General features: G+C 39.8%; 1 protein-coding gene across 6 annotated transcripts in view; it reads right to left on the bottom strand.

Moving 5' to 3' along the window:
- Positions 1-8,210: 8,210 nt before the first annotated feature.
- The window catches only part of LOC144686770 (solute carrier family 35 member F5-like), a 138,261-nt gene continuing 130,515 nt past the window's right edge, over positions 8,211-15,956 (bottom strand). For 5 of the 6 annotated variants that reach the window (XM_078552414.1, XM_078552416.1, XM_078552415.1 and 2 more), the window contains 2 exons: positions 11,661-11,752; positions 8,211-9,704 (listed from right to left, as the gene is read on the bottom strand). In XM_078552414.1, coding sequence (XP_078408540.1) covers positions 11,668-11,752 — 85 coding nt within the window. In that variant the 3' untranslated portion in view covers positions 8,211-9,704; positions 11,661-11,667. The remainder of the gene's footprint in view (positions 9,705-11,660; positions 11,753-15,956) is intronic. The other variant, XM_078552420.1, reaches the window with a different exon arrangement.

Raw genomic sequence — 15,956 nt, 5'->3', positions numbered from 1 at the left:
ATCTTCTCAGAGTAAACTAAGTGCATAATAGTGAAGTACCTGATATTTTTTTCTTTACCTCCATATTAATTTTCTACCAGCTGACCTTGTAAATTACATGTTTTCAATTTATATCAAAAGTAATAATATTGAGTTAAGGTAACTTATGAAATTAAAATTTATACCTTTGATAAAAGTAACAATAATTTTATTCATGAATCTGAAAAATCTAATTCAAATGTGTTTCAGATACTAAATACGTAGAAATACATAGAAGTTCCAACTTAAAAGAAAACAGGCCATTTGGCCCAATCAGTCCGTGTCATTGTTTATCAACCATGCGGGAAAATGTACTTCAGCTCTAACTCTTAATGTTCTTGATGTTCAGTTTAATGTGGTTACTACTTGCGATTTGCGGAAATAAGAGGTAGGTTAATGGAAAAAAAAATCTTTGTTATTACGTACAAAGTTGCACTCAAAATTACTGAAAGGAATGAATAATCCAAAATGAAGGAGCTTTTTAACTACTTTCATTATTAGCTTGCCGAAACATACCACTCTATTTATACAATTAATTCTTTGACTGGAAATAATCAATCTACTTTTTAAATTTACCTGAAGGCAAGAAAGCTTAATCTATTTGAAACCCTGTTCCGTCCTCCAGTGCTACATACTTTTTAAAAATAGAGTAAACAATGTTTACCCTCTAATAAATCATTAAGGTTTCTGATTAATAATTTAATAAGGTTGAGGTTTAAATGTTTGACTATAATGTCATTATTTCCCAGTAAAGGCTGCACTTCAATTACCTAAATTCCACCTACAGGCACTTGCAGTTTGAAAAGGTTGTCACATCCATAAGTTTCCTTTCAATGAAAGTAATGATGTAGTACAAAACAAATATCAATCTAATGGTCAGAAATAGAAGCTCATGGATTTTTTAAGAGTTCAGAAAATTCTATTCATTTTTAAAAATAATTGCAATATGTAAGTTATAAAATCTTACAGTGCAGCAAAATTTCCTTTTTTATTTGAGAAACACTATACAACTGAATTAAAATATTCATTCATGAGATTTCTTTTATTCCTTAGCTCATTTTTACTTAACATGCATTCATTCCATCAAACCCAATGGCATTTTTTATTGCGGTTTTCCATTCTTAAAGTAGTCTCATGAGACATGTTAGACCTCTGTTAAACCTATTCAAGTTCAACCACAATATGCATCTGAATATATGGACAATTTACTTTTGAGTTTCTTGATCTGCTTCAAAAGCAGCTAGTTGCTACCTGATCAGACAGTCCGGCTGAATATAGTGGTCCAGAAATTATTCATTTTGTTAGCATTTCTGGGGCACCTTTTCAGTGGTGGATTTATTCTCATGAGGTTTCCACACCATTGTTGGGGTGATGTAAAGCATGACAAGATTTGGGACCTTCACTCAATTTGTCCACTGATACTCACAGGCAGCTACTTTAAGTATATGTGAATGAGGGGACCTGGCTTACAATATACAAGGGTATGTTAGATTGGTGAAAGAAGCATACATATTGCCAGCACCAGTTGAAATTGGCAGAAATTGCATAATTTGGAACTACAGTCGAAAGAAACTGAAATCACTGGAGTTACAGAAAAAGTTTTAGAATGCCTTTCTTTGCCTTAAACCTGGATTGAGCTGGATTTGCTTCTGGCAGTCTGAGGGCTTGTGTGGTCACTGGAATATTTCAGCTCACCTCCGCTCACAGTAAGAACATTTCAATACTTGGCTTGGGCTTTCCAATGAGCATTTCCTTATCGAAAATTTTAACAGCAGAATACGAGACAACCACGGAGGATGGAGATAAAGAGAGGGGCTATTAAATTTTCAAAGTGAACAGTGCACTGGTGCCCATTGTGCCCAAGAAACAAACAAGATAACGGAGCTGGTCCATAATACTTCTGAAGTGAATGTAGGTATTGACCTTCAATGTTGTATTTAAATGTTGCATTATTCCACAATGCTGTGAAAAGATCTTCCTCAGATATCCTGGAGGTTAAACTTATTCTGGCACTCAAATTCTTCAAAGCTTGATCCTAATAGAAAAATGAATGGTGATTTGTTAATGTGAGTGACAGGCAATTATGTCCTGATTTCCATTAAAGTTTTGTTTTTGATGCCAGCACAATAATATAGATAACACATGTACTTTTGAAGGCACAAATGCCCACATTCAGTTATAATTGGACTGCCGACTCCTGGATGCAGCATGACAGCAGGAGTAAAGGTATATTGCACGCATATTTTGGGGCTGCTTTCATGAGAAATTACATTAAGGGGTGATTGAATAGCAGTGCTTAAAATTATGAAGGGATGGGACAGATTGATAGGTCTAGAATGAGGGGACATGGGATACTATAAAAAGGATGTTGCGGCAATAGAGATGATGCAGCGCAGGTTCACTACAATGCTACCTGCAGTGAGACAATATAAATACAAAAAGAGTTGAAAAGCTGGGGTTGTTTTGTTAAAATAGGGAAGATTTAGAGATGATTTGGTAGAGGTACTTAAAATTCTGAAAAGGTGGGACAGAGTAGACAGCAACAAACTGGTTTCTGTTGAAGAGTCTACCAGGGAGTTAAATAGATGTAAGATTAAATTGGAAGAGATTTAGGAGAGAAGGATAAACTTTAGTACACTAAGGATGTGATGTTGTGAAATGTAATACTGGAGCTAATGATTAAAGTAGAGACCATAGCGGCAAATTTTTCCGGAGCTACTGTTCTGCTGTATCTTCACCAGAAATGAGAGAGAAACTCCAAAAAAAAAATTACCCCCGCCCATGCCAACATTAAAGATTAGACTGATGGTTGAAGGGAAAGGGAACAGGGCCGCCAATTGGGATGAAGACTACTGCTCTTTTGGATTATAAATAACAGCAAGGGCAGCATGGGCAATCTGGCCTATTTCTACGTTTTAATTTATATGTAATTCTGCAAAATATTGCTCTTGTTCTGTGTGGGCTTTTCTTTCCATAACAATAGCAATACAATAAAGTCCAAATAATATAAAGTAATGCCAGTGATAATGGGTGGAGAAGATATAAATCTAAAAGCACTCCTTCTCCTTCAGGCACCATGCCCTAAGAGGGCATTGGCAACCATAGGCTTTGTCTTCAAAGTGGTTTATTTTGCCTTCTGCGATCTGGCTAACCAGGAAACTCTCCTGCTCTTATACTGTCTATCATCAAGCATCCTGGAAGGGTTTACAAACTGTAATCAACATTTGTTATGTCCACATCAAGTCTTGAAGTGGGACTTACTCTTTTTTGGCTTGTTCATGGGATGTGGAGATCACTAGCTAGGCCAGCAATTATTGCCCATCCCTAATTGCCCTTGTTCAGAGTCAACCACATTGCTATGGATCTGGGGTCACATGTAAGCCAGGACAGCAGATTACCTTCCCTAAAGGGCATGTTTTTTTTTACAACAATTGATAGGCATGGTCATCATCAGAGATTTAAGATTTTTATTGAATTCAAATTTCACCATCTGCTGTGGTGGGATTTGAACCCAGGTCCCCAGAATGTTACCCTGGGTCTCTGGAATACCAGTCCAGTGGCAATACCACTATGCCACTGCCTCCCCTATAGCTAATGACACTAGTCAGATAAATTTCTTTTGCTGCAATTACTGGTGGCTATACTTGTGTTTTTTGTGATAATAGATTTGTTAGGTTGATGCAAATATTTGCATTGCAGTCAAAATGTGCTGAGACCTTTTTTTTTGCTAATTCCTTATTGAAGTTGATTTTTCCTGAATCATACAATTGTTCATTGAGGCTTGAAATCGTTTACTATGTTCTGCTTTTCATTTATGCAGTGCTGCTTTTGCACTATGCCACAGCACTACTCTTTAATAACGAGAAGATGAACATTTGTTTTAGAGAGTCTTGATATATTTAGCTTTGGTTCCCTCAATGTTCAAACACTTCTAATGAACCCTGGAGAAGAGGGGGTGGGGGGGAGGGGGTGGGTGGTGGGGGAGAAGAACTGATATTAAGAATTTGAGAAGATTTCAGTGTTAGTAAATGAAGTGTTGACAGAAGCGTTAAACAATGAAAACATTGCTGAGCGGTGTACCAAAAGAATGCAACTGTTAGAATTGCAAAAAAAAATGTATAACAAATCTGATACTGCTTTTTGCTGAGTGAATTGTAATTGGAGACACCATCCTGGGATACCAATATTGAAACAATGGGATAGGATTTGGTTTGCTCAGATTTTGAGATTGGCAAAATTCATGTACCCAGTTCATCTGAATGAATGTGGTGTTATCTCTGCTTTGTAATGTTGAACGTGAGCTCTGCACATAGCAGGAGGCCCCATCAACATTATTTGTTGATCGGATGGTACAGTCAGCCTGGTCTTCTTAATGACAGGCTGCCTCTCAGAGGGGAAGATGCACAAAAAGATTGCTGCAATGTAAATTCTTGGAAACTGAATACCAGAGGGATCCATAGTGGCAGGTGTGACACAAGAGGCTTAACTGGTGCACGTAGGCGTGAGGAGAGATGCTGTAGTCCTGCAGGAGGCCAGGTGACCCTTAAGGACCACTCCCCAAGGGTCAATTCCCAAAGCCTACGCTGATAGAGCAGGCAGCAACGCCACAAGAAGTCTAATGGCCTTACGCTGGTTGTTAACATCAATGAATGCATCTTAACATCATACCTCCTACTAACCATACCCCACACATAATCAAGGCATCATAAAATGGCTACAGCATAGGAGGTCATTCAGCCCATCGTATCCGTGCCACTCTATGCAAGAGTAACTCAGCTAGTCTCACTTCCCCTGCTTGTTCCCTGTAGCCCTACAAATCTTTCTTCTTCAGTTGTTCAATCAATTCCCTTTTGAAAGCCCTGGTTGTAACTGCCAGGTGGTGCATTCATGTAAGTAATTGTGAAAAACCTGTTTTACAGGTTGGTTATAAGATCTGGTTATATTGAGTGCATCCAGCTTATGAATTGAGCCAGCTCCATTATTCAATATGATCATGGCTATCTTTGGCTTCAACTCCAATTTCTCATCACCGCCGTCTCCATATCTGGTTCCGTGAAAGACCAAAAATCTACCAAAAGGCTATCTCAGCCTTAAAGGTATTCAAAGATGGACATTCACAACTCTCTTGGGTAGAGAATTCTAAATACTTACAATCCTTGAGTGATGACATTTCTTTTCAGTCCTAAATGATCAACCCCTTATCCTGAGACTCTGCCCCCACCCCGTGTTCCTGATTCCCCAGTCAGGGGAAACAACTTCTCAGTTTCTACTCTTTCAAGCCCCTTCAAAATCTCTTATGTTGCAATGAGATCGCCTCTCATTCTTCTAAACTTCAAAAGAGTATAGACCCAATTTACTCAGCATCTCATCACAGGACAACCCTTCCATCCCAGAGACCACTCTAGTGAACCCTCCATCTGCCTCCATTCTCAGCACTGAAAAAGAAAATTTGCCGAGTAAAATGTTAAGTGAAAATATTTTTGATTTAACATTATCTGATGGCTACAGAAATACAGATTAATTGACAAGCGATACTGAATAATTATCTTTTTACAATGGCAAATTCTTAAAGTTCTTTTATCATTTGCATTGATGTCCTGTTAAATAGATCTTGGAAAATGACAGATCAAAGCTGCAATGATTCTTTTTGCAATGAAAATTGAAAATGGTGGGAATACCTTTCACACCTGGCATCATCTGTGAAGAGATTTATTTTGTGCTACGTTTCTTTTAAGGTAACACATGCACATTTTAGCACTTCTTTCACTATTTGCAATATAAAATAATGTATATTTTTAAAATATGAATTGTGCACCCGAGCTTTTAAAACATCCTGGATTAGACATTCAGGCATGTACATTCTTGGCCATGTACCCGAATGGTGAGGCCTGAAGTGTCCCTGATATTGGGCCTCGGGCCTCATTATAATGGAACTGTGAGATGGGAAGGGTCCACTGATGAAGTGGAATGCAAATCGAAGAAACCCTCTGGTAAGTAGCTCTTGGCCAGGGTCAGCAGTCAGGTCCAGGGAGCTCGGGAGTTTATGGAAAATCAGGAAGTTGATTGGTGGTAGATTAGAAGGCCAGGAGTGGGGAAGGATAGGGAGTCAGGACTAGAGACAAATGTTCTTTGAATGTGGGGTTGGGAGGACTGCTCCAGCTCCACCCAACTCTGCATTCAGGTAAGTAAATGTGAAAAACTCATTTTGTATGTAACAGATGGTCTCAAGGTTTGGTTATATTGACTGCAGTCAGCTTACACATCCTGAAGTTAGGGACTCAAAGCAATCCCTTCCCAGATACTATAAGGTGTCTGCTATTTCTGATGATGCCCTGGGCAGCTATATTTTTTTCCCTTTCCCAATATGGAGCTAGCAACCTCACGGTCCGAAATGTGCACAGACTTCCTGACTACCATACCCAGGGTTTAGTAGGCCAGTTAATGCCAGAAAAAACAGATGCACATTTTCTCTGCAGAGGTGCACAGGACTGTTTATATAGGGGCACCAACACAGTTTTATGTCCTGTAATCTTGTCTGCACAATACACTCTTACTTTGCCTTCCTCCCAACGAAGATACCAGGATGTCCTTCCCACTCCTATGACTGAGGGGATTCCACTCTCAGTACAGCAGACGTTCATAACTTAGAGCACCTACTTGGGGTTCTGCAACAGAATCTAATTGGTCTGTATGAAAATCCAGCAACTTTCTCAACACTTTTATTGATCCCAACTTTTCATTTCAAAATTTTTAAAACTGAATTCAAATTCTCAAATTGCTCCAGGACAATTAGGGATGGGCAATAAATGCTGGCCTTGCGAGGCCCACATCCCATCAATGAATTTTTAAAAAGCATTTGAACTCACGGGCAGAATCTTCTGGTTAGCGTGTGGGGGCAGGCCCCGCACGCCGATGTGCAAAATGACACGTAGTGACGTTGGGCATGCTTCCTGACGTCACCGCACGTCATTCCGATCTTCAGTTCGGCGGCTGCACACCGGAGTCAGCTGCGCGCCTGCCGAACTGTCAAAGGCCTATTAAAGCCATTAATCACCTAATTGAAGTAGTTCTGTGCTCCGTGCCTCAGGGAGATTTCTGCGCTCTTTCGCTCGCATGTGCGAAAGAGCGCAGGTCCGACTTTCTCTCCACCCCCTCCGCCCGCACAGATAGCGCTGAGCGCTTCCGGGTGTGTGTCACACTGGGCGGGCCAATTAAGGCTTGCCTATATAAAATGGCGGTGCGCAGCTGATCGCGGGTGGCAATCAGTTGTGCGCCTGTTCATGCCCGCCCCTGTCTAGCCCGCCCGACAGGGAGAAAATTCTCCCCCATGTCCTCTGGGTTATTAGTCCAGGCCCCAGGATCAATTTTGAGTGTGAAATGCATGTTAGCCCTCAGAATATTTGTGTTTTCAACCCTCTGCCTGAATTCCACTTCTTCCTCCAAAGCTACAGGTGCCATTGTTGATCCAATAAAATTGCTTTGTTGACCATTGCTACAACTCCTTTCAGCCCAGTGCTGTGACTACAGTTCTGTGAAAGTTAATTCCTATGTGGCACGATTTTAACAGCAATAGTACAAAACCAGGAGTTTCTTTATAACTAAAGGTTTTACCATAAGTCTACTGTTGGTGTTGCTTTAGAATCACAGAAATCTACAGCACATGGAGGCCACTTAGCCTGTTGTGCCTGTGCTGGATCTTTGAAAGAACAGCTGTGCTTAGTCCCACATTCCCACTTTGTGTCTGTAACAATGTACGGTCCTCATCAAGTACCCGTCAAACTCTCTTGGAAAATTATCCAGGGAATCAGATTCCACCATCTTTTCAGGTAGGGCGTTTGGGTTCTGACAAAGTGAAAAAAAAAATCCTCATCTCTCCTCTAGATCTTTTGCTGAAGATTTTATCTCCATGACCTCAAGTTATAGATCCATGCTGGAGGGAATGTTTTTTTTTAATCTATCCACTGTTTTGAAACCTCTCATTATCTTGAAAACCTCTATTAGGTCACCTCTTAACCTTCTCTGTTCCAAGGAGAGCAGTCCTAATTATTCCAATCTCCTGGTAAACCTCCTCTGCACCCTTTCGAAGGTCTTTACGTCTTTCCTGAAATACAGTGCCCAGTATTGTCCACAATGTTCCAGCTGTGGCTTAACCAGTGATATATCAAGTTCCACTTCTCTCCACAAAGATAAAACACTATTTATGTGCATCTCTTTACTAATAAGATCTGTACAATAAATAACATCCATGTTCACGAATTGAAAACATTTCACAACAAATATTTATATTACACTGGAATTTACAGTAAACTAACTAGTACAATGCACTAGTTTTGCCTACATACAAAGGTAAATACCTTACTATCAGAATTATACAAGGTATTTTGTACTGGGCGACTACAGGGGATCAAATTCAAACCATAATTTAATGCTATTTGGTAAGTGGCTGTAGTCACTAGAACTTCGATCAGTAAAATAGTATTTAACCCACACTGAACTAAAATCATATTTCCACAAACCTGTTCTACTTAGTATACGAATTAGTACTGAAAATTTTGGTTGAAATACAATATATCGTTGATTGCCCGATTTCCTTTTTAGAGCAAGCAATAAAAACCTGATCTTTGAATAATTAAGTACAACACTCCAACCAAAAGTGAAGGACTGACGGATTAAAAAAAAAACAGCTTCTCAGTACATCAGTAAATTTACATGATCAAGTAGAAAAATGGGACTGCTTACTTGACTGTACTGGGTTCCTGAGAATCACAGACACAAATGGTGTACATAACTGTAGAAGCACCTTAATACAAATACATTATTGAAATGTATATGACTGGTACAAGATTGCAGAAACTACAACTTCTCAATAACAATAAAATTGTGGTTTCTGTACATGTTTTGAAACCAAAAATTCTTGGAATTAAACATGTATGGAAAAATCTTACTTATTCCAATTCAACTTAACAGAGGTTTTATAGAGATCAGGGATATATTCACTTTGAAACATAGAGTACTAAGAATACTGAAATCTGAATCAGTCTTTAAAGAAAATACAGATTATGTAGTGTATCCACTGTTTAACCAGGCAATTCAAAATACCTCAGCAACATTGTCCTTTGAACTGTGTTTCAAAGCTGTAAGTTCCATTTTCTTTTGTGAACATTCATTTGATTTTTTTCTCCTGGTTAGATTAATATGATGTATACACAATACTAAAATTGGATTGGTATTCATTCAAAATAATTTTCCTTTTTTTTCCTTAGATGAGTCAATACAGTATTACTGATTCAACATATTGTACTTTAGATACACCTCTTCAGTCTCAATGTTGGCTAGGGTGTTCCAAAAACCTACAGACAGAACTATGATCCAGAAACAGTTTATCCTCATATTCATAAAATAGTGTTAAATTTTCAAGTTGTGTCGAAGGTTCGATTCATTCAGTAAGGCAGATAGGTTGTATTGAAAGCTGAGTTTTCCACATAATCTTTAGTGATATGGAAGTAGAATTTTTTTTGTAATCCACAGATGTTCCCAACATACAGCATTTATAAATGTGTGCAGCTTCTTCAGAGAATTGAAACTTTGTGGAAAAGACATTTGAACAGGCACTGAAAGAATAAGGGTTCATCAGAACTTCAGGAGATTGTCTGAGCGCAAAAGTACTCTATGGATTCATTGTCGGCCTGGGGACAAAAACAAGAACAAACACCATCAGTTGAATTTGTTTCCTCTGCCCTTAAAATGCAGGTGTTTATGCTAATTTATATTCATATTTCATATCAATAGGTTTCTTAGTGCTTTGATCAATCATAAATATCCATCGTAAATATCTGGCAATTAATAAAGATCAATATCAATTCAAAAAAATATAGTTGAGGTTTTAGTTCTTGTGATCTTTAATATACATTATCAGCTTGTAATGAAACAGAGGCTAACAGAATCTCTTGAAATGAAATGAAAATAAAAAAGATAGAGAAACAAGCAGATATTAATATAGTGAACTGTGTAAATTAGGATAGCTTGACTTCCCACTTACATAGATAGGTTCTAAAAATAAAAATGTTCTATTTCTTATCTTGGAGTGATTTCAGTCTCAGTGCTGTGTCTATAATAACCACAAAATGCCTTGCATTGTCATCATAGCAACATGATAGGACTTTAAAAATGTTACACAAGAAAGCCAAGTTCCATTGTATAGGGCATCACCAAGGTTTAAAAACATAAAAGAGAAAATGGAAAATATGAATTAAGAAGTACTAATAAGATAATGCCAAACTCAGTTGTTAATACATTGAAGACAATAGAAGGAAACGTGAAGAAGGAGTTCCAGTTCTGAGATTCTAAGAAATTAGTGAGGGACTTTATAATGCCTTATAATATTTAAAATGAAAATGCTTGAAGGGAGATAGTGCAGGCAGAGAAAAGATGAAATAATAAAAAAGAAACTTTAAAGAAATACTGACCATACTACTATGTCTATAAAAGATTCAGGATACAATTGTGTGGAAGGGAGGACCAAAAGTGAAGGAGGAATTGTTATAAGATTACGAACTTTTCATTTCACTTTGCCCAAGACTGCCCTCTCCAGACATATAAGTAATAGGACTTTTATAGAGAATTTAAGGCTACTGTAAGGGAAACAAGAGGGTTGTACAGGCTGCTGGAGCACAGTTTTGCATGAGCTAGAGTTTGCAGAAGATGCAAGGTGGGAGACTGGCTAGGAGAGCATTGGAATAGTTGTAGTTAGAAGGTAACAAAGACATGAATGGGGGTTTTGGCACCAGGTCAGCTAAGGCAGGGCCCTGCAGACTTTCAAGAAGTATGAAGAAGCTGTAAATTAGAATTAAGGGACTGAAAGATTTTTATTGTTCTATTGAAAGACATGGAGGAAATCAAGACGGAGTGATTTAGTCAAGAGGCCTGGGGGCTGTGTGCAGTGAGGATATTTGATCTGAAGGAAGTTGAATGGTGTGGTATGGAGTTATCAGCAAATGAGTGGATAGGTTAACTAATATGGTCTATATAAACATCCAAATATGTTATTCTGTATTTCTTAAAATGGCTATTATATTTGTAACATTCCCAAACACAGGTTGATCAGAACTACAAAACAAAAACAGAATTACCTGGAAAAACTCAGCAGGTCTGGCAGCATCGGCGGAGAAGAATTCAGTTAAACTGATTTCTTCTCCGCCGATGCTGCCAGACCTGCTGAGTTTTTCCAGGTAATTCTGTTCTTGTTTTGGATTTCCAGCATCCGCAGTGGCTTTTAGCTTTTTGTTTTGATCAGAACTACAGCTGTTTTAGAGTAAAATTACTTTTAAAGTGACATCCTTATTGTGGTTTAAATCTGGTTGCAGTCCAAAGAGCATCAGGAAAGGGTGTAGTAACCTTAAGCCTCTTCAAAGAGCTACTGTCATTTTAAAATGCACAAATGTGTAGTAAGTTCAAAAACATCAATATGCAGTCAACCAGGAGATTTTTATTTTAAAGGTGGATGAGGCGAATCTGCCTCAGGTAAGCTGTGGTTGCACATTTTTCATGGTTACACAGAAATGGAATCGGTTCTCATACATGCAGCCAGTTATCAATCTGCAAATGGTAAATCCCCATTAACATACAACAATATAATCTTATACCTGTGCTTCATGAACAACAATTAGTTCCTTCCTCCTGAGAAACACCATGCATAGGAATGAGGCTTTCACACTGTTCACTGTCCTCTGGAGTTCTGAAAAGAGGTTATACTCATTTATTCATTAGTTGATTACTCCTTGTGCAACAGAATCTGAGAAAGAAGATGATACTCTCTCTAAAAGTTGAGTGTGCCTGCTTTTGTGTGGGCTTGACAAGGTAGATGCAGGAAGGATGGTTCCCCTGGCTGGGGGTCTAGAACCAAGGGTCAGGGTCTCAAAATAAGAGGTAGGCCATTTAGGACTGAGATGAGGAGGAATTCTTTACTCAGAGGGTGGTAAATCTCTGGAATTCTCTAGCCCAAAGTACTCTGGAGGCTCTGTCATTGCAAATGTGCAAGACAGAGATCGATAGATTTCTAGATAGTAAAGACATCGATGGATATATGGATAATAAGGGAAAATTGCATTGAAGTAGAAGGTCAGCTATGATCTAACTGAATGGCAGAGCGGATTGGACGAACCAAATGGCCTACTTCTCCTCCTATTTCCTATGTTCCTATGGCCTCTAACCAACAGTTCTGAGGTATAAAGGAGGGCACCTTAAGGTGACTAAGTAGACAGTTGTCTCTCCCTATTACATTTAGGGTTATTACACCATTCCTTTTAATTCTCTTCCTTTTGAAGGCATTTGTTGGGGCATATGTCCACTGGCATTGGCAGCTCTCCAACACTTCATGTCTGAGCCTGGACAGTGAATGTCAATAAACTATTTGACTATGGAGGGCATGACAATTACTATTACTCATATGCACATGCTGTTACAGGGTGACTGATTAGCAATAGGGTGAAAAAGCCCTTGCTGGTTGGTGTATCCTCTCTGTATTTAGGCCAATCGTAGCACCCAGTTGCTAATCTAGGTAAATCAGTTAGGGTTGTCAAGTCTTGTTCCTCCAATTCCTGGAGTTTAATCCCATGACCTCCTGTTCTTCCACACCAACAAGAAAGTGAACAATTACCCAACTGGAAGATTCTTGACTGTTGGTCTTTTTTCTCATCTCCAATTTTGTTGAAACTAATAAATTAAAGCATAAAAAAATTCAAAGAACTACCTTTTTATACATTGCTCATGTAATTTATTTTGCCCTGGTTGCTTGCAACACTGTCCTGGGGATTCATCTTCAATTCCTGGAGTCTGCAATCCTAGGGCAGAATCTTGTGCCCTCCCATGTAGCGAGTTTGGTGGTGAGGAGGTATTTAATAAGGTGGGAGTATGGCAGCTAGGGACCCTGTCACCTTCGAAATGATTAAGTCCATGGTTGGAAGGGCCATGGATGACCTTCCCGCCCCACAGCCAATTGAGGCCCTTAAGTGAGCACTTAATGTGGGTGGGCTCACCACACGGGCAGCACTACAAGCAGCTTTGTATGAGTTTTTTTGCAGGCTCCGGGGGGGGGGGGGGGGGGGGGCACCCTTCCCTCGCTCAAAGACGCTCAATGCCTGATCGAGGGATCGGCATTTGGAAGGTGGGGGTAGCCCACTGAAATCCAGCCCCTGCCCTTTCTGCCAAACCCCTCTCCCGTCACATCCCCAACCCTTCCCTGTGACCCCCTCCAGCCATCACTCACCTCTGACCTGGGATCTAGAGACTATACTGGACCTAGGGTGGGTGTCATACCTGCAGCAGCCAAGGCCTCCCCAGCGGCGCTACCATTCAATAGAGCTACCAACCTCAGACTGGCTGGCAGCTCTCAGCGGGCAAGATTTCCACACAGGGTCCTTGATCTTGGGGGTAAGCCTGACACTAGCCTGGAACAAGGTGTAGCGGGCCTTCCCTAAAAGAGGCAAAGTGGGGCTCTTGCCGGCTCTTCAACTAACAGCCAAAATCCCAATTATTTCCACAAGATTCCATCCCTAGAGTTAGTAGAATAAAATCTGGCAGTAGAATAAAATCTCAGACCTTTATTGGGCTTCATACTAGACCACGTGTTGCTGAAAAAAACTATTGGGGCAACTGTAAAAATGTACAAGTTTTCCTTATTTGATGATTTAATTTTAAAGTATTCACATTTTAAATGCTCTTCAATGTATTCCTTCAAATACCTTGCTGACAGAAGTAGAGTTATTAACACTTCCAGCATAGTTTTTATTTTATTGGAGATGGTTTAACTTAACAGAAAAAGTTCAAAATCATGCTGAAAGTAGACCAAACACATTTACAGCATTGGTAACAAACCCTCTGGCTGACATGGGAATATATGCCCTTTATTAATTTTGTTGAATAAATCAATAAAGAGGATTACATTTTGGAAGGAAAATATGAATATTACCGATCTAGGTCAAGTGTTTAATCATAGCACTTAACCTGTCAGTTAACTTTTCCTTCAACAGTCTACACAATATTTTATTAAAAAACACTTCTTTATTCCATTCTGGAATTTAATAAACGCATTGCACATTATATTATTTGGAAAAGTAAAATTATTCACACTATCTAAAGACACAGGATTTTACACATTTTTCATCGGCAGATATTACCTAGTGCAAAAGAAGCTTGCTGTGGTTGATGAAGGCCAATCATCTCAGCCCCAGGACATAGCTGTAGGAGTTCCACAGGGCAGTGACATAAAAAATATGACAATAAGAAATAGGAGCAGAAGTAGGCTATTCGGCCCCTTGAACTTGCTCCATCGTTCAAAAAGATTACAGATGATCAGATGGTGGCCTCAGCTCCACTTTTCTGCCTGCCCCCAACAACCCTTGACTCCCTTGTAGATCAAAATGTGTCTAACTCAGCCTGGAATACATTCGATGGCCCAGCTGCCACTGCTCTCTGAGGTTCAGAATTCTAAAGATTAACCATCCTTCTGAGAGAAGTTCCTCCTCTTCTCAGTCTTAAATGGGAGACACTTATTCTGAAACTCTTCCTCCTAGTGCTAGATCACCCCATGAGGGGAAACACCATCTCAGCATCTACCCTGTCAAACCCCCTCTGGATCTATAAAAATACACATGTTTTCCTTATTTGATGATTCAACTTTAAAGTAATCAAATTTTAAATGCTCTTCAATGTGTTCCTTTAAGTACCTTGCTGACAGAAGTAGAGGTATTAATGTTTCCAGCATAGTTTTTATTTTATTGGCGATGTTTCAATAAGATTAGCTCTTATTCTCCTAAACACCAATGAGTATAGACCCAACCTGCTCAACTTTCCTCATAAGACAACCCCTTCACCCCAGAAATCAACCCAGTGAGCCTTCTCTGAACTGCGTTAAATGCAAGTATATCCCTCATTAGTCAATAAGGAGACCAAAACTACACACAGTTCTCTAGGTGTGATTTCACCAATGCCCTGTACATTTGCAGCAAAGCTTCCCTACTTTTATACGCCATCCCCCTTGCAATAAAGGTCACCATTCCATTTGCCTTCCCAACTCCTCGCTGTATCTGCATGCCAACTTTTTGTGATTCATGTACGAGGACAGCAAGATCCCTCTATACACCAGCATTCTGTAGTCTCTCTCCATTTAAATAATTTTCTGCTTTTCTGTTCTTTCTGCCAAAGTGCACAGCCTCACACTTTCCTACATTATACTCCATCTGCCAATTTTTTGCCCACTTGCTTAACATATCTATATCCCTTTGCAAACTCTGTGGCCAGAATTTTTCCCTTGTCGGGCGGGCTTGGTGGGAGTAGGTGGATGCGGTCAGGAAGCCGACCACCATCGGCTCTGCACCGCGATTTCATGCGGGCGGGCCAATTAAGGCCTGCCCTGCGTGGATCGTGAGCGGCAGCGCTCAGCGCTACCTGTGTGGGCGGGGGGAGGAGGGAGAGTGGGCCCGGTGCGCAGTTCGCGCATGTGCGCGCAAGAGCGTTTCAATCTCCCTGAGGCAGCTCCATGCCTCAGGGAGATTGAAGCTCTTTTTAAAAAAAATTAATAAAGACAATGAAAATTAAAAAAAAACATGTCCCCTCATGTGACTCTGTCACATGAGATGGGACATGTTTTTAATTCCAAAATAAAGTTTTTATTTAATGTTCATTTGCTTTACGAAACTCATCCCGCTTGTGTATGTAAAAAAAAAAATGTGAAGGTCGCTTGGCCTTTTCGCCTGCTCACCAACCATAAGGTTAGACAGGCAGCCTAAATTTGATTTTAATTAGCTTGTTAATGGCCTGAACAGGCCTTTCAATTATTTGCGGGCGCGGAGTTGACTCCGCCACGCACCCACCGAATGAAATGTCGTGCGAGTGCGCAATGATATTGGGATTTGAATGAAGGGACAGAGTGTATTGAGGCC

Source organism: Cetorhinus maximus, chromosome 11 (genome assembly GCF_964194155.1).
Source record: "Cetorhinus maximus chromosome 11, sCetMax3.hap1.1, whole genome shotgun sequence".
Lineage (NCBI taxonomy): Eukaryota > Metazoa > Chordata > Chondrichthyes > Lamniformes > Cetorhinidae > Cetorhinus > Cetorhinus maximus.
This window is presented reverse-complemented; position numbering and strand designations above follow the sequence as displayed.